Source organism: Cheilinus undulatus, linkage group 18, assembly GCF_018320785.1.
Source record: "Cheilinus undulatus linkage group 18, ASM1832078v1, whole genome shotgun sequence".
NCBI classification, from domain to species: domain Eukaryota; kingdom Metazoa; phylum Chordata; class Actinopteri; order Labriformes; family Labridae; genus Cheilinus; species Cheilinus undulatus.
Window position 1 is genome coordinate 18,775,143 of NC_054882.1, and position 27,728 is coordinate 18,802,870.

The window sequence follows — 27,728 nt, forward strand, 5'->3', positions numbered from 1 at the left end:
CTAATGCTAAGTTTCATCAATATTAGATAGAATGAACTATTCATTTTTGCTCATATTGCAGATTTGATACCAACTGTTTTATTGAAGGGGTTAATCATTTTTATGTCATTTATTTTTACTTCAACAAAACACAGAAAACATGAAAAGGAGGATTTTTGTGAACCATTTTAAAAAAAATGAGACTTGAATGTTGGCATAATGTGCATAAAATCTCTGCTGCTGCAAAAATGAATGTATTAAACTGCTATTTTGAGATATTTCAAGTTGAAGAAATATTGCAACTTCTGCAATTTGTAAATTGCAGCAGGCCAGATTGCAATTTAATCTAATTTGCGATTAACTGCCCAGCCCTAATATTAATATAAATATAAATATAGGCGGACCATTTACACAAGCCACTCTCCAATTTTTCCTGAATGTTAAAGTGATGGGGACAGAGTTGGGAGAATCTACTTTTTTTCCAGTTCCAATCCGATACAAACGTACTGATACCTGTTATTAATTTGTTATATTAAAAAAAAAAAAAATCATAATTAATATCGTTTTTGGTGGTATTATGAGTAAGGTTACACAAAGCTCTAAACCTGAAACAGTATTACTTATTCAAAGACCAACACATAAAAAAATGCATAAAACTTAATATCGAGGGTATGCACTGACGTCACTTTTAGCATGCGACACGGCTGCTCAGTCTGGCCGAGTGGCAAACAGTCTGAGACACTGCTAGCCACTCTATGGGAAACTGATGAAAAGGGGGAAAACAGACAAATAGTGGTTATAAAGTTTCCTGACAATTATAATGGACCTGATTCTAAGAAGACACAAATCAGCGCCTGAAGGCACACATCAGCCTGGTTCATCAGTGATGGATGTTAAACTGTGTTAACTTTAAAAAGTTTTGTTCATATCAAGTTTTAGATCAGTTCTCTGCATTTTAATGGTTCATTTACTTCTTTTTACTTTAGCTAATCAGTATAAAGATCACTCTGTGGTTGTCAAATCTGTTTGGGAAAACTCAGGGTGTATTTCAAAACCAGATCAATGTACCCCCGCTGTCTTTCCTAATCCAGTTCAATTTTAACACCAATTAAACCTTTATTTTCCTTCTTTAATTTCACAAATTCACATAGTACAGCTCTCAGCTTTTATATTATGTTAAATAAGCCTCAGATAGGCTACGTTTACTTCACTACTATGAAGTGTTCTTGGAAATAACCTTAGTATTTAACTATTTAAATAAAAATCAATTAATCTGTGATAAATACTGATGGGCTCGACTGTTTTTTGTGTCTTTCTCTACAGAAAAAAACAACTATTTTAATTGGACATCACCTAATAGTGATAGTGTAGAACAGTGTTTCCCAACCATTTTTCCTTGGAGCCCCCCCTACATGCTCCTCAGAAAAGCAGAGCCCCCCTAGGACCCAAGAGAGAAGAAAAAGTGACACATTGCTGCCAAAAATCAACATAGATTTTAGCTGTTCCATTGATAAAACCCTAAAAAAAGGTCCATGCATACTTTTATTAACAAAAGAAATTTGTATGAACTACTTTATAACTGCTTTATCATGCTTTTAGTCAATATTTGCAAAACTATTTTTGGCAGCCTCAGAGCAGACAAAGCCTTGCGCCCCCCCCCAACATCTCTGGTGCCCCCCCTGGGGGGTCCCAGACCCCAGGTTGGGAACCAAGGGTGTAGAACATATGATTAAATGCCTTATCACCTTAGATATTATTTTACCGTATCTCTGCTGAAATTTTGGGTCTTCATTTTCTTTTAAGGTCAGGGGAACGAGTACTGATTGTATTCATACTGCTCTAAATATTTATAAAAACATTTTGTTTGCTGATCTGTCAAGACTGCAGTGAACATCCTCAAGATGTTATTAAAGAAACAGCAATTTTCAGCTGAATTAAAGCTGTTTAATGCTAACTCCCCACTAATTTTTGTCACCAGCTCATCCTCTCTGCCACTCAGAGGCTTGAGCGGCAGAGACTCACGCTGTGGTGACATCACATGTATACCCTCCATTATTCCAAATAAATGTATTTAAATAAAATAAATGAATTTATCTTAATATTAGGAATGGGTAGCAGCAACAAATGTAATGTTATTAAACTAAATGTTGGAAACTGTAAACAAAGGCCGCAACAACGATAATCAACCACCTGCAGCACTGGGCTACTGTAGCAAACAGAAATACTGTATAAAAAGTAAATATGTAGAATATATATCTGAAAAAAACGTTATAAATAAGTAAAAAAAGAATGATCAAACTGAACAGGATATATCTAGGGACAATTGCAACAGAAAGCAAGAAATGTGAAGTTTTAAAACTAAAACTTGACAAAAGTGCGAGCTGCTACTGAAAGCACTACATTTCCTGTTGTTTGCATTGACAATGGGCTCTATGCAGGAACTGCTTCCGCATTTCACATTAGACCACTCCCACACTTCCAGTCGGGAGAAGAGAATGGGGTATGATGGCAAAATTGTTGCGGTTTACTTGCTGTTTGCATGAGTTACCTGAGCTGACTGTCAATGACGAGTTAAATTTAGCTGAAGATGTACATTGCAGCACGCAGCAACGATGTCCAGAAGTGCTTTTAACCTGTTTTTGAAACATCATTTTAGCATGTTTGGATGCCCAACGATGATGGTAGAGTAAACACAAACATCAATCGAAACAAAAAAAAAAAAACAATCGAAACAAAAAAAAAAACAACGAAATGGACAAGTTAAGGCAGTATAGGAGGGTTTAGATTCCGTTTTGGCCTAGCACTTATCGTTAGGCGGAAGTTGAGAACCGGTCTTATTTTCCACCGGAAATATGCCACCCCCTGCTGTGCATAGAGCCCATAAAGCACTCATGGAAAACAACAACTACAGACTTTTATTGTGAAAGGTCTGTTTGAAGTTCCACATTTATAGCTGGTTTAACTTAGCTTTAGCACTGTGTTCACAGTCACTCCTTAGAGCTGTTTCTCTATACGGTAAATGCCACACCCTGCATCTTTGAATCATCATGAACTTCAGTTACGAGTTGAAACAACTGTCAACAGCTTATTAACCCTGTTGTGAAACATGTCGTTGCAGCTAAAGCCACAGGCAGAATGACGGATTATGATCACTTAGTATGTTGTTTTTGCAGGAATTAAACTTAGAAAGGAGAGAACACACCTTTCACTTAAGTAATGTGCTTCCCATTAATCATGCTGACACAAACAGGTAGTGTTAGGATTATCTAACTGATTTTAACTGTCGGAATGAAATATGGTGATGAGTAAGGACGTTCCCAGGCCTCTATATCCCCATTTGGCTACAAGCCCGTTCAAGTTACATTGAACCGACTATTCTAAAAGAGAGAAAATACTTAGAAAACACTCAAATTCCTCACAGGGTCACAATGTCAGGAGGTATGATGTGAGCCTGATACACTCTGTACAGCGTGGCTTACATAGCAGCTAGCTCCACCAGCCTTCATTCCTCTTGCAGATTATCGTGCTTTGATATGTGGCCTCTATTCACTCCTATTGAATAGGTATACATGAGTTCAACCCTCAACAGCTTACACAGCACTTTATCCCATTTTCTACTTGAAAAACTGTCAAACTGTGCTGTTACTACTACACGCTAACTGTTAAGCTTCTCATAATTATGTCCAGTTGGGGGAACACTCAGACAGGAAGGTAGCGGCCATTAACTGAAGCCATAGTGGCCTCTTGTGGCAGGAGGTTCATTACAGGTTAAAATGGCATTATAGACTGGGATTTCAAGATCATGGTTTATAAAAAATTATAGGTAATTGACCTCAAACGTGATGAGCCAATCACAGTGAGTATAACCATTCCAATACACTCTTGACATCTGCTGCCTGGACGTCCATTGAAATGTATAGGATAAAGTCAGTTTTCGCCCGGTTTTATGAGTTTTTTTTGATATTTTAAGTTTAAAAATGGTCAAACGGTGTTCATGGGGTACATGCGACTCCAACACATTGTATCCTGAGAGGCTGGGCGACGGAGTATATTTTTTACCCTTTCCTAAGCCACATCTAAACCGAGAAAAGTGTCATCTCTGGATAAAGTTGTGCTGTAGACCACAACATTAACTCAGCGTGAATAAACTCAGCGTGTCACTTTGCTGGAAAGAAATATAAAGTTATCTTTAACATCTCTAACGTTAGCTAAAGTTAGCCTAACGTTAGTTCCTAGCTGCGTTGTTCATTGTGTCACGTTGTTTGTTGGGAGTTCATTGGCATTTTTTGTTCTAGTTTTTGTTCTTTGGTGATCATACATCATTGTTAGCTGTTGTCCAAGGGCTCCAGTTAAACTAACGTAACTTCTGGAGCTTAGCTTTGTTAACTTATCTGTAATAACCGAGATAACAAAGGTTGGCAAACGTTATGCTGATTGATTCAATGTAAATACTGTAGCACCAAACTAACAGAGAGACACTCTTGGTAAAGATGGTAAAAAGGCTGTTATATTTTTCTCATATTCTGAGCCAAAAAACTTTAACTTCAGTGGCACTTTGATGCTGATCCTCCATCTTGTGGTCTGACATTGTGATAGCAACAAGATGCAGTTTATCACGTTTCCACTGGGACCTGTAAATTTCGGCTTGTAACTGAAGCTTTTTATCAACCTTCTCGACAATAAAATGATTAATATATCCCTTCAACGTGTAGTTAAGACCCTTTTGGTGACTTCTAGATGATATGTGATCTTTCTGTCTCCAAAAATCATCAATGGCCTCCTGTGAAATGTCTCCTACTGTGATACCTGCAATAGTGTCTGTCACTGAATGTTCATTGTTTTGTCCGAGTGAGTTGAGGGGGTGTGGCTTAGCTATAGGTCATTTAGTTTGACCGACTTGTAAATTTTGCGCCTGCTAATTTGATAAACGAATTTAACCATTTAACTGTGCGCATCCCTAGAGATGAGTGGATCAGACTAAGCTGCTGTCTCCTATATAGCTCACTGCTATACAAGCCGGTTTGCTTGCAAAAGAGTTTCCCAAACTTTTCAGCCTGCATCCCCTACAATAACAATCCAGAGAGGGATTATTTTGTTATGTTGACCCCAATAAGTATACACAGCCATGCATATATAAGAAGAGTCGTGCGCAGACTTACAAATTAAGGATTTTTTTAAACATTACTTTGTATGAGCAAAAATCCCACCGAATGACTATCGTTTGATTTTTAATCAAACTCATTTGTGCGATATGGGTAAAATATGCAATTTTAAATAATTAAAGAATGTTATTTGTATTTTGGAAAGGCATCATGCAACCCTCCTCTCAGAGTTTTGGGACCCTACAGGGGGTTTGACCCCTACTTTCGGATCAGCAACGGGTATCGGCGCCATCAGCCTGATCTCTGATATAAAAGTAACAAAAATATTAGGCCCGGTACTGGTGTTGGATCGTATCTGGTCTATCTCTAACTTCAACATCTGTTCTCCTGTCCTACACAGTCAGCCTGATGTTTCAGTGCCACTGCTGCAACCCTCCTCCACCCCAGCCACCTCCATACCACCTCATCTGTGTCTTTGTCCTCCATGCCATCCTGCGTTGGAGTCTAGTCACCACAGACATTTCACCTTTCCAAACTCTTGGAGTCAACACCAGTACCGGTATTGGACACCAGTAGCCAACGCTACACAAAAAGCCCTGCAGACATCAGTGAGTGCCTTGGTCATGATGGATCAGCTGCCAAAGTCAACTTATCTAACGTCAATTTTAGTGTGACAATGAACAAAAAATGTGCAGTGCTAACACAGAATGCCATCTAGGATAAATATGGTGAAATGTAAAAAATCTGTGTTTTTTTTCCTAACAGTATTATGTCTATCTTTTATATCACACTGGTATAGCTGAGGTACTCAGCGTTGGCTTTAACCTAAGTCTGAGTACTGGTAGTAAAAAAAATGTAATCGGAACATCTCTGTAAGAAGCCAAAGAGGCACTTGACCTGATACCACCTGTCTAGCTGTGCCCCCTCAGGGGCACTTTCTGATAGGAGACAAACTTCTTTGGTTTTTGTGTGCTCTAACAGTTGCAGAAGCATTAAAAAGGACCACTAAAATGTCACTAAGGCCTGGCTGCCTTCAGGCAGTCCCTTCCTGACCTCCTGTTGTGCGACAGTTCTGTCTTTCAGCAGCGGGTTGTTTGGCTCTGCCAGGTCATGTTCATGGGCACAGTCAGCTACAATCAGAGTGGATCTGTGTCAGTGACTGTGCTGGCTAAATATTCCACAGGGAGGCTGAAGGTGATAGGTAGAAAAATCTCTCTCCTTCTCCAGCAAATTTAGTTCCATTTCCATCCTCTGCTCACTGTCACCCTCTTGTCCTGCCTCTCTGGCCAGAGAGATAAAAAGCACTGAAGTTGCCAAATGAGGGAGAGAAATTGAGAGAGTGAGAGGGAGACAAGTGTGCGATAAAGGAGGAGGAGGAGTGGGAGGAGGAGAGATCAGCCTGCCAAAACAATAAAAGGAGTAAATAGCCAGTGAGAAGCAACAGATGAGGGAGAGCAGAAAAGCAGTGAAGGATTCTTTTGGCGTTCAGACCACCATGCCTTTGGGCGCTATATAAAGCAAGTGAGCACTTCATCCAGGAGAGAACACAGGGAAAACAAACAAGCAAACAAATAAACAAACAGAAAATGAGGTAAGAATGAAGACTGTTAAGAATACGCCAACTCAGCCCTGTCCAGAGAAGCCAAGTGTGAGCCAAACCCATCCCGTCCTCCATCTTCACTTCACACTGTCCTGCTCACTCCAACTTCCCATCATCCTTCACTCTGCTCTTACAAACACGTGAATGCCCGCCTGCTCGCACACAAGCACGCAATCAGCCACACAATCGCTCACACACCAACCTCTGCTGTGGGTATTTCTCCCATGGAGCAGCTGGCAGAGGTCCAGGTGGTGCCAGGCTGGCTCTTTTCACTGTGCCTAACCCCCTCCAACCTCCCTCCTGCCAGCCCAGCGCCCACACCCCATTCTGCCAGAATTACCCCACCTTTACACACACAGGCACAGAGAAAGAACTGGCTGAATACCCTCACTACGCTGCCTCACTACGCCAGCAAAAGAAAGAGCAGAGGACGACAAAAACACAAGCAGGGCGGGTGACTGCGCTTACAAAAGGAGAAAACAGGCTGAATATGGGGGAAGGATTCATGAAAAGATTTTTTTTTTTACCAACTTGGATGAGATATGGGCGTGATTTCCTTTATGCACCTTTGTTTTTGAGGATATTTGAAAAGAACAGTACAGTACAGCAGGGCTAAGGCGGAAAACTTTGGTCACCTTTTGTTGCTTTTAGCTTGGTGGTTGTAGGCGGCTGGACCAGAACCAAAACATCGGACCCGGCGCTTTGCCACATTTCTTGCATCATGGCTACCGTTAACAATCTGTTGCATGGCGATCAAGTTTGACTTGTTTCTGCGGGTATTTAATCTTTTTTAGCCTTCGATTCTCGCCGTGGTTCCGCGTTTCTCACCCGTAAAACTGAAGTCCAAGCGCTGCTGCGCCCCTCATGCAGAGGAACAGAAGAGGTACTATCCCTGGATGCCAAAACTGGTAACAGAAAAGGTCGATTTCCAGTCTGCTCTGTTTATTTCCTTCCAAAAAAATCCATTCTCTCTCTTCCCCTCTCTCTCTCTTCCTCTTCCCTCCCTCTTCCTCTTTCTAGCTTCACACAGGTTGGCAGGGAGTCAGGCACGAGTCGTCGGAGGAGGCTGATGCTTTATGCCAGTGCCAACTACCCTCTGCTGTATGGGAGGATGGGTAGGGGAGGAAGGAGTGGGGCAACTGAAGGGAGGGGAAGGGGAAGGGGAAGGGGTAGGGGAGGAAAGAGGCAAGACTAATGGGCGGTGGTCGATTTGTATGAACAGTAAGAGGTAAGCAACAATTGACCCAACTTGGTATTGTGGCACTTAAATCCACTTAATACTGCCTCTGGAAAACACGTCTGGACTCTGAAGGGTACAACTCTGAAGAGCATCCATGCATTCCATACATACTGTATCCTAGCAACGGAAACAGTTGCTATGGCGAGGGCTACCTACTGTGGGTCTGGCTGTATTATCTCAAGCAAGATGGAGGCACATCCTGTTGAGGCCCAGCAGTTTATCTTGACTCCAAAACTTAATGAAGAAAGAAGAGGATGGGATGGACCGTGTGGGAACTAATGAATTAAACTGGTGTTTTTTTTTGACAACAAAGGGAAACTATCCTGAAATGACCTCTACATTCTATGTCTGAGTCCAGCTATCAGGCATTCATGCAGGGTCTCTACAGATGAGGATGAAATTATTAGGCCACTATGAAAATGTTCATTTTTAAAAAGTATTTCCAAAGTGCTGTTAAGCAGAGCAAGCATTTTTCCCATTTTTAGGTTTATTTCAGATGGTTACATCATTTTATTTTCAACACAGAAACAAAATTATTTCATATAAACTACTAGGGTTGAAACTACTATGAGCCCTGCGTGGGACTCTTTTCTTAACCCTGCACTTAATGCCTGCACCTGCAACGATGTGTCCAACCCTGCTCGCATCCCGATTCTGACGGATTCTGACAATCCATGCTAAATATTTGGAATAACAGACAATGCGTTTAATTAATGTGTTCACTGAAGCACCACCTTGACAAAGTTTCCTTGAATTAAGGAAAAATAACAAAACAGCCACAACGGTAACATTGTTGTCATGCATAATAGTGCCATACATGGATAAAAACAAAGCTTGGAGCCTCAGACTGATTAAACTACTGGTTATGGGTTAATAATAACAATGCCAAAGTAATATTTAGCGACCTTATTTATCATCATTTGTCATTATTTATTTAAAGTCATACATACTGTAGGTGGAACTGTTTCCTGATCTCTGGAGATTTTGCGCATCAAAAAAACTGCAGCGCACTTCCATCAGCTCTTGCAGACAGCAGGCTAATCTTTGCTCTATCTAAGCTGAGATATTACCGTACTCGCCATGAGATGCTTAATGTAATAAGACCAATTTGCATGGAAAGCCCACCCCCCCCCCAATAGAACTGTATAATGGCTCAGCGTCTCTGCAAGCCAGTGCATATTTTTGTTGATTGGCCTGTAACACTGTAGGGGAAGCATTAAAGCTGAGCCTTTTGACTTATTTATAAAGTTTGGAACGTGCACTTTATTGTGGAGCTTTAAAGGTGCAGTGTGTAAAATTGGGGAATATTAGCAACAGGATGACCCAGACCCACTTTAGCTGCTGACTGCTTGAGGTTTTCTTCCAAAACCTTCACATCTTTATTTCTTCAGGATTCACACTTTTATGAGATTCCCACCTCTAGATGCACTGAAGCATCCCCACGATATAATACTTGAACCACCATGTTTTCCTGGGGGGGGTGTTCTTTGGGTTTTACACCGCTCCCTTCTCTCTATGGCCAAAGAGCTCTAGTTTGGTCTCATCTGACCAAAGGACATGCTTCCAATATGCAGATTTTTTTTTCAGGTTGTCCTTAGCAGACTTCAGTCTGGCTTTAAGGTGTCTCTTCTGCAGAAGTGAAGTTTTTCTTGGTCCACTGGCTCTAGCGGCTCTCTTTGGGACTACAGTTGCTGAATTGGCTAAGTTCTTCACTAATGTCTTAGCAGTTGTTCTGGGGTCTTTAGACAGGTCTCTCACTAGTTTTCTTTCTAGAGTCTTTGAAATCATTCTCTTCCTACCTCTGCCAGGCTTGTTCTATCCTGTGTGGCTCTCTTTGAATTTCTTCTCACTCCAGTTCTTCACACTTGGAAATGCTGTGATAACTTTGTCTATCTTTCTTCTGCTTTGTGAGCATCACCAATTCTTTTTCTCGAGTCTAGACTGATTTATTTTGATTTTGCCATGATGCTTTCTGAGTGACAGATCAAACCCTTACTGAAGTTGCTATACCGTGGGCAAATTGGAAGATAACACTCAGTTTTAACTTGATTTTAAAAGCTTTGAGAATCTCAAAGTTAAAGCACATCATTAAACAACAGTGGTTTGTGCTATGGCTCAACAAAAATGTCAGTTTTAAAGTATGCTAATAATTTTGAGCCTAGTAGTTTCGGTGGAATAATTTTGTTTCTGTGTGCAAAGTAAAATAATGTAAGCATACAAAATACAGCTAGGATGATTGGAAAAGCTATGCTAAAAATTCCTTGCTCTTCTTGACAGCACTTGGGAAATACTTTTCTAATAATTTCCCCCTCATCTGTATTTTGGGATCAAAAGTTATCTACATCTATGAACATGTAAACTGCGGTTGAAAATAGGATGTTTTAGCACTGAAGTGACAATCTTTATCAGTGAGCCACAGTGCTTCCCATTGGCAAATCTCTCTTATTTATTTATCTGTCTCATACTTAATTTGCATGTCTTCCCATTTAGTTACTTATTCTTTCTTCCCCCTCTAAGCCATCTGCAAAAATGGGCACAAAAAATCAAGGTCATCTAGGACGGCAGAGATGGGAAAACAACAGAGAAATAATTTCAGAAATATATCTTCGCCATGAAGCTGCTTTGAAGAGTTATAGTGAAGCATGTAACAGAGATTGATTCTGGTCAGCTGACCTCCCCCATCCTGTTTGGAAGAAATATTGGCAGTCTATACTGCACTGACTCAAAATAATAGCCAGTGTGCCCCTACCATGTAGCAATCTGCCACTGGATCATTCTCGCCAAGGTCACAGAGTACATTATGCAGACTGAAGCAAAGGGAGGGGACGCAGGACACCGGGACAGAAGAACAAGGAAGCAGCAGCTTCTTTAAAGTGGCTGGAGGGGAGGATGCAACTTTCAAAACTAGAGATCATCATTGCAGAGAGGAGACGCATGTGTACACACGCACAAGGCTGGAACTGACAGGGAATATGGGAAAACAGTTCTGCAACCCCTAAATTACCCATGCTTATTGGCCCACAGCGATAAACACTCATATTCAAACACACACAAGAACAAGCCCGTCCCCACCTAAGCTGCACCCCACTGTGAAAGGGGAGGAACAGATTTCTGCCATGCGGTGTCTCCGAGCTGCTTCGACAGACGGAGCAGGAACTTACGACGGGGCGGAGCCTTCATGCGCATAATGCCCAGATGGGCCCCTGGACGCTGCGGCACCACTTCCTCCTATGCCCTCACACCCTGCTCCCACAATGCACTTTGTGGGCACCTCAACGTAGTAGATGGGGGCAAGAACAAGGCTCAAACTGCAGCATGCTTCAACTACACTTACTACAACATCAACTAATAGTATTGTTGACAATAGCTTTGATAAGCTAAATCAAAGAAAGGCAAAGGTAGGATGAGTAGAGAGGTTAGACTTGTTAAAACATCATGATAGGTTAAAATTCAAAACATGATACAAAATGAGGTGGCAAATTTTTTCAAGTGTCTTCATGCAGAGGGAGACTAACTCAAGATCTAAGAAAACATAGCAGAAACTTCATTATCATATCTTCCATGACCACGGGTGCATCTCAAAATTGGAAAAAAACGAAAAAGTTGGGTTTCTTTGCTCCCGTAATTCAATTCAAGAAACGTCCATATTTTCTAGATTAGTGATTCTCTACTGGTGTGTCAGGACCCAAAAGTGGGTCGTGGAGCCGTCTCCAGTGTGTCATGAATGTTTGTCAGGGGAGAAAAATCTCAGTCTGTGGAGGACAGCAGAAAGGAAACCAAAAACAGAAGTTTCTTTGTGAATTTACCTGAAATTGTTGAGGAATTTTCTCTGTTAACTTTTTGAGGAAACTTACAGTATTTTCCCCAAAAATGTTTAAGAAATTTTCCTGATTTTTGAGAGTTTTCTGTGGGCATTTTCCTAGAAACTTTTGGTAATGTTCTCCAGGACTTTTCCCAAAAATCCAAAAAATTTCAAAAGCAACCAGGAACATTTTAGAATGTTCAACATGAATTATTAGGACTTTTCACATAATCTCTTAGCAGTCTTTTCCAGAAGGCAAATGAATTTTTACAAAAAACATTAGGGAATTTATGTGAACCTTCAAGGAAGGAAGACACTTCTTGAAAAATTTGGGGTATTTTTTCAGTCTCTTTGTGTCTTCAAGTTCCTTACTGTCTGAGATCCAAACAGCACTGTGTTTCATTGAATAAATCTTTTTTTAAAAAATCAGACATTTGGGTTGTGATTACTCATCAGAGGGATTGTAAGGGGTCTTGAGGGTAGACCAGTTAAGAACCACTGTTCTAGATTCATCTCACATGAGGTGAAATATTTCAAGACTTTCTTTTTTGCTTTGATCTTGATGATTACAGCTTACGGCTCACAAAAATTCACTATCTCAAAATATCACAAAACATCAGTCAAAGAAAGGGACTTATACTACAGAAATGTTGACTTTCTGGAAATTATGCTCGTTTTGTTCAAATAACTGCATCTATGTGACATGGTATGGTGGTGATCAGTCCGTGGCACTGCTTGGGTGTTCTGAAGCCCAGGTTGCTCTGATAGCAGTCTTCAACTCATCTGTATTGTTGAGTCTGCTGTCTCTCATCTTCTTCTTGACAATGCTCCAGGGATTCTTTATGAGGTTTAGGTCAAACCAGTTGGCTGGCCAATCAAACACAGTAATAGCATGGTTTAACAAACCAGTTTCTGGGAGTTTTGGCTTCACTGTGGGCAGGTGCCAAATCCTACTAAAAAAGTAAATCAGCATCTCCATGAAGCTTCTCAGCAGATGGAAGCATGAAGGTCTCTAAAATCTCCTGGTAGAAGGCTGACAGCTTGATAAAGCACAGTGGACCAACAGAATGGCACCTCAAACTATCACTGACAGTGGAAACTGAAAACACTGGACTTCAAGGACCTTGGATTCAGTGCCTGTCTGATCTTCTTCCAGACTTGGGGACCTTGATTTCAAAATGAAATCAAAATTTTCTTTCATCCGAAAACAGCACTTTGGTCCACTAAGCAACGGTCCAGTTCTTTTTCTCTTTAGTCCAGGTGAGACGCTGATGACGTCTGTGGTTCAGGAGCGGCTCGAAACTAGGTACACTCATGAAAAACTTAATCATCCAGAATATTTTGTTTCAGACGTTATCATCAGTCTAATAAAAATACTAATTTAATTTGATTGATTAGATATTTTGTAAGATAAGATAAGATGCACTTTATTATCCAAGGGGGAAAATTGCCTTGGGCAGTAATGCAACATACACAGCTCTAAACATACACTGACGTGCAAACATCAAGATGTAAGGCTATGTAAGATGGCATTGTTGCATAGCCATAAATCATAGGGAGAAAACAAGGTTTGACAATGAGATGTGAAAATATGTTTTCCGTTAAAGCATACTCTTATGAGCTTGATTACCATTCAGATTGCAATAAATCTTATAGTTTCATTTCAACTGCTTGAATTGTGAAATGACAGACAAGTCACATCTTGATCCCTGACCAACTCCTCTTTTCAATTTAAACTGCACCATAGTGAATTTATGACTTATAATCTGTTTTAACATGTTGATCATTAAAACAATTAAAATAAGTGTGCACATGCATAAACCTCTCAAAGGCTGAGACATGGGCTGTGCAGTTTTAGATAGGAACATGTCATTTTGTGAGGGTAAAGATTTCACCTAGTCATCATTTCAAATCAGGGCATTCTGCAGACCTAAAAGATCAAAGATCTGAACATAGGGCACAGATGGCCTAGTGGTTTGAGGCTGCCCCTATGTGCTCGGGTGGCCCAGGTTCGAATCTGGCCCGTGGCCCTTTCCTGCGTGTCTCTCACCAACTCCCTCATCCCTGCTTCCTATTCTATCCACTCTCCTCTATCATTAAAGGCACTAAAATTCCAAAAATAGCCTTAAAAAGAAAAAAAGATCTAAGCGCATCAGTCCATGGGGCCGTAAATTCGAGGGATGTAACGGTATCAAAATCTCATGGTATGATAATACCTCGGTAACAAGTTCATGGTACTATACTTATTCCGATATAAAAAAAAACAAAAAACATAAAGCATTTACAACAATTGCACTTTGAATATACAATTTGTGCAAATAGTGTCATAGGTATGCACCAGGCTTAAAAATATATACTTATACTGTGACTCCAGCATCTTTACTAACCAGCTAAGTTTTAAAAACTTTGTCCCCCTGTCACTCGTAGCATCCACCATTTTTGCACTTAGATCCAGCCAGCGAGTGGAGTGCAAAGAACGAGTATGCAAGGGCTGATAGTAACCGTAGTACTGCTGAAAAAAAAATGACACTTGTTGCCCTGAAGACCCACTTCTGAAATGTCACATGTCCACAATGACACTGAGACACTTCTGCCGCCGTGATACCGCAAAATTGACAACACCGTTAACATCTCCAGTAAAAATGTAACATGAATCAGTCAGTGCACTGGCTTTAACATTAGAGATCGGTTAATATGAAAAAAGGATAACTTTCGAAGTGTCTGCTCATCCGTACGCTTTGGAAAAAATCGATTAAGTACAACAGCAGCACATAAATCTCCCCTGTTGAGATGGCAGAGCTAAAGATTAGCTATGATGCTAACACTAGCGGGCAGCACTCTCAGACCTGCTTATGAAACACTTTTTGTAGTTAAAACTTGGAGAGGTCCTCAGTTATCACCATATCCACAGCCTGTTTTATTCCTGGGATTACAACCCTGGAATAAAGTGTTGTTAAAATGATTGCCCACTAAAATGACATTAAACAGAGCATTCACTGAGCTGAAGATCAATTCAAGAACAAAAAAACAAACCAGAACAGTCAGATACAGAGCGAGAAGAGATAACTGACAGACATGTAGACTGAATATTCACATAAGGACAAATTATCAAGGAAGACCCATTGTTTTCCTGCACTAGCAGAAACACAGAGCTCTGTTACTGTGTTTATTCAAATCTCCTTTAACTGTTAAATTAGCTTTAATTTGTGCTTCCTAGGCAAATTTAATATTTTGTTTTTCAGTTAGGAGGATAATTAAAGCCAGTAAAGTAAGGACAAAGATTTCTGAGTCAGTCAAAACTATTTTAATATTTTCCCTTCAACTAACCGTCAAAGTGAGACACCTGGGCAGGTTTGTGTTCAGTTCATTAACATAATGACTGAATGTTTGCACATCAAGCCTGGGGTTTTGTGTCTTAAAGAAAAAACTCAGAGACACTTATTTTGAAATGATCTTGTTTTCCCAAATTTACAAAGTTTTTTAAAAAAGAAAAAGTTATTTCGATTTCACTGTTAATTTGCATCTAGTTGTTTAATGTTATAATTTAGAAAAATATCTGAGTGGAACTGAAAAATGTGGTTGACCCACCTCTATCCCAGTCTCTTTCAGATTCAGGAAAAATTGGAGACTGGCTGGTGTTAATGGCAAAAGTAAAAAGTAACTAATTACATTACTCAGATTACTGTAATTTAATTAATTTTTGGGGTACTTGTTTTTGAGTATATTTTAAAATAAGTAATTTTACTTTTACAGAAGTAAGTAGATTTGGCACATTTTCCATGGGTGCAACCCACATACTCAGCTCTGCTGCTCATCCCACAAATGCATGATCCTTACAAATGTGGCATCATTTAAAAGGGTGATAAACAGGCTTTCCAACGGTATAAGATTTATTACCAAGAAGCATTGTTACAACAAAGAAATAATGTACCAAACACAAAATTGCCTTACTTTTTGTTTTAAGTTTATATTGATAAAACTATCCATGGCTCAAGTTGCCGGCTCTTCAGTTTGATAAAGGTCAAGTTTTGTATTAAAAATTAATGATAAATTAATGTTGAAAGAATCACATCCCCAATGCACTTAGACAGTGAACAGCATGTTTAAAACACTGTTGTGAGAGACATATTTAACTTTGTCACATCATTAGTACGACGACCGAAGCAACAGGTACTGAACATTACAGAAAATATTTAAAACTTTCAGCTCATATTAATTAAACAAAATGTAGCAGTAGATAGCAGCAAATGTTTATTTCAGAACAACCACTGTTGATGCCAAGTCACTTTAGTAAGCCCTTGGAAGAATTGCATTTTTTGCTGTTATTGTTACTGTACAGGAACTTCCACCCACACTCATAGCTACAGTAGGACCCCCCAGGAATAAGGTGGTATCCACCTTATTTTCTTACAGCTTACAATACAAACAATGTGAACATGTGATTACAAAAATAGAAAAATATTTACAAATTTGAGGTGAATTCCTATGGAAACAATTGTGTTCTTTGTTAGCATCTATCGTTAGCTGCTGTATTAGAATAGATGTATTTAATGTACTTTAGCTTTAGCACAGGAAGTTTTGCCCATATTCAGATTTACTGTAGCGGCCCCAAGCATAAGGTGGATATTTTGATTAAAACTTCCCTAAGTCACTTTTATCACTAAACTGGATTCTTTCAGGTCACTCGCGCGCGTTTAAGACTCACACTCAAGCACGTGAACGGTTTAAAGTGTTATCCCTCCCGCGCGCGCCACGTCCACCCCTGACACAACCTGCCACCATGAGTGAGTTTTACCTGCCACATCCATTTTCTCCTCTCTTCCTTTCATTGCTCTGTCTTTGCTGGGAAGCTGGGTTTTGTGTGCCATTGAGTCAGCGGCAGAGAGCGACACAGATAGTAGAAGAAACGAAACGGTATGTAGTGTTTGTGTTTGGGACAACACCTGTAAAAGGGGCACTGTCTTCCGGGATGCCTTCATAGCGTCGCGCCGTTACGTTGCATGTAGCGGGGATGGCGCGAGGGAGACAGGACAGGGGAGGGGCGGGCGGTGAAAACGCCAACAATATGAATATTCATCGTGCGTGGGCAACGTCGTGCACTGCATATTAACTAATCAAGGGGTTAATATGACTTTGGCACAAAAGCCTACAGTGCGCCGTGTGCGGGAACGAAATTAAATTTAAATAAATATCCACGCCGTGCTGCATGCAAATGAGCTCGCTCCAATTATCAGCTCTCATTCAGGGGGAGGTGCTTGTACTACATCAGGCTGGACGTATGGCTGGGTAGGTCTCTCTTTGTGGTTCATGTTACAGGCGTGCTGTGTTAATCCTGATGAGTAACAACTTCAAGAGTCCACTGTTAACAGCTTACAAAATGACTCAAGACCTGCATTTATAATACAAATATTAACGAGCAAGCAGCTTACTGTGGCTCAATCAGTACTGACTATACGATATTTTATAGGGCTATATAAAGCTAGGCTATAAAGAGAAGTATTTGAATAAAATTAAAAAATGAGCCTATATTTCCTACTACTTAAATTCTACTTTACATCTTTTTATTGTCACAATACCAGAAGTATAACTCTGATACAAAACCAATAAAAAGAAAAACAATATTGATGCTGGTTTTTATACCAAAGAAACATAAAACAGAAGCCCTGGACATATGAAATTTGTCACTATGTACTAAGAGTACCTTTACTACTACTGTACCACTGACAATTTTTTTAAAACCACAGAAGATCTAAAGATTTAACCAATCAAAAAGCTTTTTACAAATCTTTATGAAGGGGAGCCTTAGCCCTATAAGGTTATCACTTTTATGCCATCTGTATACATTTGTCACTTAGCACATTCAGGCCTGCCTACAGATTTGGCTGGGCCCCTGACAAACCAAGAGACCAGGCCCTCCCAAGTTGGGATTTATTGATGATATCAAACTACTTTTTCCAACCTTTTTTTGCACTTTAATTTGCCACTTATCATCACTTTTGTCCACTTCTTACCCATTTTGCCGTATTTCATCCCATTTTCACCAGTTTTTCTGCCATTTTTGCCACTTTTGACCCATTTTTGCCCCAGTTATCCCTCTTTTACCACTTCTAACTTATATTGCCCATTTAAACCCATTTTGCTTCTTTTAACCTTTTACCCTTTAAATCCTCTTCCCACCTTTTCTGCCCACTTTGCCGCATTTGAGCCATTTTGCCACTTTCTGAACCATTTCCTTCTTTTTGTCCTGCCCATGGTGCCTCTGCTAACCTATTTTATTTGCCACTTTCCACCTTATGCCTCTATTGACCTGTTTTTGCCACTATTAACCCCATTTCACTACTGTTTTCTGCCTGTTTATACAATACTTAAGTAATTTTTATGGCTTTACACCTATTTTTTGCTTCTGCTCACCCATTTTTATCACCTTTAACCTATTTTTGCCACTTTAAACCCATTTAATTCTGTTTTAAGAAAAGGGGTTGACATATTGAGGAAAGCTATATACTACAACATAAATAAATTACTTGTAGTTGTTATTCAGGTCAAAAATAGCATATCACAGTAAACGGCTTAACTTTACAATGGATCATGATTATGCTGACCTCCATGGTCTGCCCCATTTGGCTTTGCCCTGGAAAGCCTTCCCCTTTATCCCCACTCCTTATTGGCGGCCTTGAGCCCACTATATCAACAGCACAGAACATGGTCCAAGGTTACTGTGGATTTCAGACTTATACAGAACTTCATGCGTGTGCCAGTGTCTGACTACACCTCTGGTGTCTGGGGGTGTCCAGGCACACTGAAGTTGTAATTCTGTACATTACAGAGCTTTTCAGGCCTTATGGAGAGTTCATAAACTCACATCAGTCCTAACTTTGAATGGAGATATGGGCCTCCAAACATCAGACAAATGTGAAATGTTGCAGCTATGGAACAGGCTTGTAAAGATGTCTTATCAGAGACTCACTAAAAAGATCTTTAATTGAGACACTTTTCATGAGCAGCTATTTGTGTTTTATGTGATAATATGCCATTCATTAAAAAAAAAAGGTTACTTTGTGAGACTCTGGACATTAATAGTTCGTTTCTGCTGAGCGGTCTAGTTCAGTTTGGTATGTCATTGCATGTTGTTTTTGTGTTTCCATTATCAAAGGTCTGAAAGGGCCCAAATAAACCGACCCATACTGTCCCACTTTTTGGCACTCCTCCATAGGAGTGCCAAGCTTACCTGTCTATCCCAAAAATGTGGAGCTACACACACAACAATAGGGGTTTGCACTGATGTCACAGGAGAAAAACAGACTAATATCTGCTTAAATAGGGATATTTGGACTCAACAGATATATTAATATTGGTCATTAACCGGTTTTCCCAACGTTTATATGGACCCGATTTCAACTACATGAAGCAGAGCCTGGAGGCACAGATCAGCCTGGTTCATTAGCTGTGAAACTGAATTAATGTACAGGTTTTGTGATCAGTTGTTTCTCTGTACTTCAGTGTTTTATTTAGGCTTCTTCTTTTTACTTTAGGTAATCTGTGAAAAGATCTCTCTGTATGTTGTTAAGTATGTTTGCAAAAAGTCTGGCTGCAGTCTATTTTAAAGCAAAATCAAGGTACCCAGGATGTCTTAATAAATGTCATAGCCTGTGTTTTTAAAACTGGTTAAACCTTTAGTTAATTTTGGATTTGACAAATTTGAATGGCACAATTGAACATTCACAATTTGTTGTATAAACTGTAAAAGCATCAGAGATGGCTACTTTATTTTTCTGTGATAAATATTGACAGGTTTTTTGGTCTTTCCTCTGTAAAGCCGGCCATGGGCTTACAGTCCGCGGGACTGTTTATCTACAGCTATAAAACAATCCAATGTCATTAGATGCCTTGTCACCTGAGATATTATTATGCTGTGTGGTTTGTCTGCTGAAGGTCTTTTTTTTCCTTCAAGGTAAGAGGAAGGAGTACAGGGCAGAGTTCAGTTTCATAACTGTTAACTAACATTATCACTATTTTGCAATGCTGGTTGGGTGCTCTTGCATTGCACAGTAGTGACAGAACCCCAGAGGCTTTCTGGGTATAAGATGTAATATTTCAAACATTATTGATAGTGTGTACCTTTGTCTGTGTGCCATGTTCCATGTTTTCCTGCCTCTCTGCTGGTTGTTTAAGTTATACTTGAGTGTAAATAGAGTAGTTTGTACTGCTACGGATATTTACACAAGACATAAAAATGGTTCTGCTCAAACCCACGGACAAAAAAAATCTACCTGCGGCAGTACGTTAAAAGTAGCCCAATTCCACAGGAAAACCATAGACCTGGCAACGCTGAGCTAATGCCACTTACTGATTCTACGTACCTCATGTGACTCAACTTCAAAAATACTGAAATATCCCTTTAATACTAATAAAGCTGACTTCAAAAACCCCAATACTACGTGCTGTGCCATGTCTGCTGTAAAGCCTTGCAGAAAGTTGCAAATTGCTGTACAAATGTCTTCAAGCAGGTCTCACGTCAATCATCTGGACAACTCGGCAACACTGACTGAATGTTTATTTGATTCTGTGTTTCAGTCATTTGACGCTGAACATGATTCTCATTCTGATAAAGATGGGAAATCAATGGACCAAAGAACTTAAGGAGGCTAAAGTCGAGCTGACATGATTAACTGATTGAAGGAAATTTATCAGCAATGGTAATTTTCAGTAAAACTGAAACTGAAAATATTCAAGGTTCAGGAGTGTTTGTTGGACAGAAAAAGGCATTTAAAGGCTACTTTGGACAAACATGGAAAGAATTTTAATTCTGAAACAAAGTAGATAAGATAAAATGTTACCTGCACAGTCATCCTATCGGTCTTGTGGCCTGGGATGCACACTACATGACTGTGATGAAGATGCAGGCCTGCACAGTTCGGGGTCACTCTCAGATGTGATTCCACTGCTTTTTCACTTGAGTTTCGTTACAGCCACACCTGAAACGCGATTGTAACAAGAACGATTATTTACGTGTGGGAACTTTTCTCGTGCTTGCTTTGAACCAGCCAATTTACCGCTAACAAAGAATCCAGGGCATTGTTCCTACATCCTGCAAGCCAGAATAGCATCACACCCCGCTGCAATCCTCCTCTTCCTCTCTCCCTCTCTCTTCCTCTTTTCTCTCTCTCTTATCTGCCGGGGAAATGAAGCTCAATCACCTGCGGAGGAGCTGAGGGCGGCACAGGGGACTTTGCAATGCAAATGCCAGGTAATTACCCGAAAGCTAGGAGAGTGGAAGCACACAGATGAAAATAGAGCAGGCAGAGAGAGAGAGGGAGAGAGAAAGAGATGAACTGAACAGTGGGTTCACATGCCTGTTGATGCAGGATGATTGGGGTGTTTTGTTGGTGTGTGGGGATGTAGGAGGAAGAGAGGGGAGGAGGGACAAAAAGGTGATGGAAAGCGAAGGACAGGAGGGAGCCTTATGCAGTGCATGTTCAGAAAGCCCACATCTCCTGTGTTAGATACATTTGCGAAAGCATGTGTGCATTTCTTTAACAAATGACATATAAATTGTATAGATGAGATGGAGAAAGGAATGACTTTAATTTGCAGTGAATAAAAACAGCTTATTTGCATGACTGAAGCAGCATTTTGAGTAAAGGGGTTTATTGGTCCACACTTGCATGCACAAGTGTTTCCGCCTGGATGCATTTGTGTGCATGCTCTGTGATGTGCACATGTGTGTTGGCCACGTGTCGGGTGACTGCATATGCTTGGTGTGTGCTGCTTGTGTGTTGTAGCGGAGGATTTAGTGAGTATGCCAGCTTGCAGATGTTTGATTGTGAGTGAGCGAGAGTGAAGAGATGTGCAGATGTGTGTGAGTATCAAAGAGATTATGAAATGACCTGGAATTAAACACTGCAGTGGATTTTCGTTGCATATTAAGCCCTCTGTGAGAATGAGAGGTAGTTTGAATTCAAGCTGTGTGTTTATATGCTTTATGCAGTTTTCATTTAATAAGCCAAAATGCTTATTTGTAATTCAATACAGGACTCTAGTGTTTGTTTGATTGTTTGTGTGTTTGTGGGAGATATTACCAGGCAATAGTGTGACTCACAAGCAGTTTGCACCTTGGCTCAATTGCTACCTCTGATTAACATCTGAGCAGAACAGGAGTCAGCCAACCAGAAAACTGTTTTGGCCATTTAGTGTAATTGTGGCTTTGCTAAAGTCTCACTTCGCCTAATTAGAATAATAAATCATGCCGCCTCGTTGTTTTCAAAGGGCCCTCCATCGTCTCGCCAAAGCAGGTGGGATTGTGGGATGGTGTGAAAAACAAAGGCTCTGATTGCTCAGCTGAAGCTACCGTCAGTTAAAAGCAACGTGGCACTCTCCCGGGATTCATATTGAAAACTATCATTTCATGGACGTGTGTGGGAAAAGCCAACTTGACAAATTTTGATTCATACGCTGGCCCATGCTTGACTTCACTTGACATGAATCATTTGGCTCATTGGAAAAAGGAAAAAAGAGATTGGGATATGTTTGAATGACAAGAAAGACTCATGGGAAACTACACTGAGTTACTTTACCAAGATAGTTGCTAGCTCCAGGGACATAAATCCACAGGCAGCTCAGGCCATAGTAAACTGGACCAGGCTGGCCTTGCAATGTAGCACATTAACTCTCTCTGTCTCTCATTTCATGACCTTAAAGACCCTTTGAGGAGTCATTGGCTGTTATGAAACAGACTGAAATGAACACCGATGCCTCTTTATGGACTACAAAAGCAAACAAGAACATCAGTGACAAGAGGGATCATTACTAAAAGGAAAAAGCCATCCTAATCTGCCTGGCTGTAGGTGAAAAAATCATTGACCCAGCGCAGCAGAGGGTTTGCTTTTTCACCACAACTGAGCAACCCATTTGAGGGCGCATCTAGAGCTGATGACGCAGTGTTTTGAGCCCTCCTTGATCTTGCTTGCTCTCTCTCCCCCGTCTCTCTCTATCCGCGATCAGTAAACAAACAATATTCGTGCTTGTCACCAAAAGGAAAGGCTTTTCCTGCAAAAAAGTTAAAGAACAGTCTCCTTATTATTGATTTATGGGTCTCTAAAGAGCAGAAAATGAACACAATCATATTTTTGGATTTGGCAGTAAGAACAGCATGCTTTACTTGCGCCAGTTAATAAATTAAAGACAGACTCCGTCATGGTCGAAATGTTACGAACATCTACAGCATTTTATTCTTTAAAAGTCCAGAATTCATTTGTCTATATGAAGGGTAAAGGGTCAAACTTTTGTTATTAGTAGGTGCAGAAAAAGGTGTATTCCTGGATCTGCGCCTGCCCTTCCTGATCTAACTGGTCAGTGTGAGAAGCCGTGCGACCATAGTATGAGCACAAAAATCTCAAGTTTTGGACTTGCTGACACTGCTGTAGCAGAGTTAAGGACAGCTGGAGCAGAGGCAGGAATAAAACGTATCTCCCCCATCTCCCTGTGGAGTGAAAATGTATCATGGAGGGGTTATCAGTAGCAGAGGGGGTAAACTCCCCCAGCAATCGGACCCCGCGAAGCACTTCGACGTCAGCTTGCTTGAAGGTGGGGCTGGCCTGCTTTGGCCCTGCTCATTTTAGCGCGGCTTGGCGCAGCCAAACTGGTGATGGAAATGCAAATCAGCACGGCTTGGTTTGGCCCAAAAGCTGTAATGGAAAAGCCCCACTAGTAATGCCACAGCATCACAATCAGATTTAACTCTGGACTTTGACTAGGCCACTCCAAAACCTTCATTTTGTTTTGTTAAGCTATTCAGAGATGGACTTGCTGGCGCGTTTTGGGTCATTGTCCTGCTGCATAACCCTAGTGCTGGAGGTCAAAAACTGATGGCCGGACATTCTCCTTCAGGATTTTCTAGTATAGTACAAAATTTATGTTGACATCAATTATGGCAAGTAGTCCAGGTCCTGAAGCAGCGTAGCAGTCCCGTTGGACTCATCATGTTGGACTGCTGATATGATGTTCTTTCATGAAATGCTGTTAGTGTTACGCCTGATATAACGAAATGCACACTGTCCAAAATGTCCAACTTTTGTCTCGTCAGTCTTGGGGATCATCAAGATATTTTTTTGGCAAATCTGAGATGAGCCTTAATGTCTTTTCTGGTCAGCAGTGGTTTTGGCCTTAGAACTCTCGCATGGATGCCCAGTCTCTTTCTTATTGTTGAAGCATGAACACTGGCCTTAACTGAGTCAAGTGAGGCCTGCAGGTCTTTAGATGTTGTCCTGGGTTCTTTAGTGACCTCCTGGATGAGTCATCGATGTGCTCTTGGAGTAATTTTGGTAGGCCGGCCACTCCTGAGAAGGTTCATCACTGTTCCAAGTTTTCTCCAGTTGTGGATAATGGCTCTCACCGTGATTCAGGGGAGTCCCAGTTTCTTAGAAATGGCTTTGTAATCCTTTCCAGACTGATAGATGTTAATGACTTTGTTTCTCATTTGTCCTTGAATTTCTTTAGATGGTGGCATTGTGTGTTAATTTTAGCCATTATTTACTTGAGTTAGGTTTGTCTAACGTTTAAATTGGTTTTATGATTTTAAACATTAAAGTGTGACAAATATGCATTATCAAATGTCTTACATAATGCATTGGAGATCGTTTAATTATTGCATGTAAAGGCCTCAATCAGACCCAAACTGGAAACAGCATTCTGGACATGCCTTACCCTGACCCAGATGTTGGATGGCATAAATGCTACACATAGCAGAAGCCGTGTCGTAGTCCAAGTACAGATACATCTCAAAAAATTAGAATATGATGACAAAGTGCAATATTTTATGTCACTCATTTTAGAAAGTGAAACCCATATATCGACACATAGAGTGAAATATTTCAAGCCTGTATTTCTTGAAATGTTGATAATTATGGCTTACAGTTCATGAAAACCCAAAATTCAGTGTCTCAGAAAACAAGATTAGATTGTAATGAGTTACAAAAAATATTGAACTTTTTCATGATATTCTAGTTTTTTTGAGATGTACCTGTATTTATTACCATGAGCTACAGGGATAGAGTGCATTGTATTTGTTCAAAAAGTAAAGTGTAGAGTATGCAGGAAATATTTTGAGCTATAAAGTTGTCAATTTTTTTCTTCGTTACAGTGCTGACCAGCTCAGTGGAGATTTCTCTACACTTTTTCAGACGTGTGCTGATCATTGCCAGCTTCCTGTGATATGGAAAACTTCAACTATAATCCCTGTTCCTAAATCCTAAAATCTGAAAGAATTGAGTGACTTTAGACCTGTTACTTTAATGTCCTTGGTAATGAAAACCTTTGAGAGAATTCTAAAAGACGAAATTGTGTCCTTGGTGTTTGAAAATCTTGGCCCTTACAGTTTGCATATCAAGCTGGTAAAGGAGTGGAGGATGCAAAACTCTTCATTCTAGACAAAGTTTTAAAGCATTTAGAGAAGCCAAAGTCACATGCTAGACTCTTATCTGCTGACTTTTCTTCAGCTTTTAACAAGATGCAACCGCACATTCTAATTGACCGCCTTTCCACTTTTTTTAAGCTGCCTGATCAGTTTTTATTGTTGATTGTGAACTTTTCAACTGATAGGAAACAGCAGGTCTTCATTAATGGAGTCATGTCTGATGTCCTGGTGTCTAACACAGGCTCTCCTCAGGGCTGTGTTCTGTCTCCTCTTCTTTTAATTCTGTACACAGACAGCTGCAGGTCTGATAAAGAGGGTAGCTACCTGGTCAAATTCTCGGACGATACAGCACTTTTTTCCCTTCTTCAAGGTTCAGCGTCAGACCATGGTAGTGCCCTTCCTGCTTTTATCGACTGGTGGGATGAAAATTTCCTTGACCTTAATGTCTCAAAAACTAAAGAGCTTATTGTTGATTTTAGGAGAAACTGTGTTAAACCTAAAGCCAGCTCTATTCACGGTAAGGATGTTGAGATTGTTGACTCATACAAGTATTTAAGAACTGTGTTCAATTCCCAGCTAAAGTTCGATGTGAACACTGAGAGTATTGTTAAGCGAGGTCAACAAAGAATCCACCTACTGAGGAAGTTGAAGTCCTTTAATGTCTGTGACAAAATGCTGACTATCTTCTATCAGTCCTTTAGTGAAAGTCTTTTGACATTTTCTTTTGTTTGTTGGTTTGATGATCTGTCTGTCAAAGACAAAAACAGTCTGTACAATATTGTTAAAATCTGCTCCAAAATAATCGGAGTCCAGCAGAGAGATCTGCGCTCTTTTTGGGAGAAACAGGTGGTCAGAAAAGCTAAAAGAATCATTTCCCAACATGACCACATCCTGTGCTCTGAGTTTACTTTAATGCCCTCAGGCCACCGTTTTATCACGCCCTGTAGGAGAACAAACTGTTATTCTAAGTCTTTCATTCCTTCTGCCATCAGGCTGTTAAACCTCCATAGTAGTCTCATGGACTGATAGCTTTGTATTATTGTGTTTTTCCTTGTTTGGCGCTGAACCACATGGTGGTTAAAACTGTGTGCTTATGCTGGTGGCTCGTTTGTACATTCTATGAATGTAAACTTATGATGTAATCCATAATGCGCCTTGGGTATTTTATTTATGTTCTCTTTTCTCTGCTGCTATTCTTAAATGTGAATTATAATCTGCCTGACCCTGAGTGTGTCGTTACTAAAAGGGTCACATGAGGGTCGATGTGTCAATGAGCATCTCTGTCATGTACTGACTTTTATTTATTATTGTCTCTGTTTGCTGTTTGTGATTGTATGTATGGTCTGGGTAGACTGCAAAAACTGAATTGCCCTTTGGGATAAATAAAGTTGTCTGAATCTGAATCTGAATCTTTTCCTCTGACTGACATTCAGCCATTTTGCTGCTAGCTACTTTGTTGGTATAGTCAAACTAGGAAAAAGTCATATAGTAATTACAGGGTAAATACAGGTATACAGACTTATTTTTCAGTCTACATAGAGTATACCCACTTGTAGGATGGCAAAGGGAATAAAAAAGTTATGCATTTGTAATGCATTATTCACAAAACTGCGAGAAATATGGAATAGTTCACTGAAAATGTATAATTATGTAGTTAGCTCACCCTATAGCCAGTAGGCCAGTTGTGTGGTAAAACAGCTTTTTTGGCTCTTTATTTTGGCTGTGTTTCTGTGGGAACTTGTGCCCATTCATTTTGTAGAGCATTTATGAGGCCAGGATGAGAAGGCCTGGCACACAATCTCCATTCCAGTTCATCCCAAAGGTGCTCCATGAGGTTGAGGTCAGGGTTCTGTGGGGGGCAGTCAAGTTCTTCCACACTGAACTCATCAAAACATGTCTTTATAGTTCTTGATTTGTGGACTGGGGCACAACCATGTTGGAATAGAAAAGGGTCATCCCAAACTGATGCCACAAAGTTGGAAGAATAGCATTGTCCAAAATATCTTGGTAAACTGAAGCATAAAGACTGGCCTTCACTGGAGATGGGGCCTAGTCCAAACCCTGAAAAACAGAATGACCCATTTTGTATCACAGATGTTTGCAAATGAAGACTGCATGGCTAGGTGCTTGATTTTATACACCTGTGGCAATGCGTCTGACTGAAGCACCTGTATTCAATAATTAAAATATAGTGCACTAGAATCAAAAAAACAATTCCTCACTGGTGCTTGTGTATGGGGACAAGGACGAGAGCCCAGTAAATAGCCCAACTGTAGCTTGACTTAACTGAGCATGTGAACATACAAACATATCCCATTAGCAAAGAAGAGGACATGTGGAAGAAGTCACAGGAATGACTGTCTGTGTTACAGTGTCAGCTAAAGGTGAGTAAAAAATAATTTACTGTGCATGTTGTAGAGGGTTCCCCCTGCAAAATAGGATATCAAATCTGTCTGTTTTATACTTGTGCCACCCTAAATGACTTAACACACTTTGACTCCATCAAATAATCTTGGGCTTTGTTTATTTTTGTTAAAAAAAAAACATTATTGGCTCAATTACCTTGTAGGGCGCACTCACTTACACTCATGTTT

At 40.2% G+C, this 27,728-nt stretch overlaps 1 protein-coding gene across 1 annotated transcript in view; it reads right to left on the reverse strand.

The window, feature by feature from the left end:
- Positions 1–16,828, reverse strand: part of si:ch1073-358c10.1 (peptide methionine sulfoxide reductase MsrA) — a 68,031-nt gene extending 51,203 nt beyond the window's left edge. Inside the window, 1 exon segment of the mRNA XM_041812171.1 lies at positions 16,519–16,828. Within this exon segment, the coding sequence (XP_041668105.1) occupies positions 16,519–16,828 (310 nt within the window).
- Positions 16,829–27,728: the final 10,900 nt, after the last annotated feature.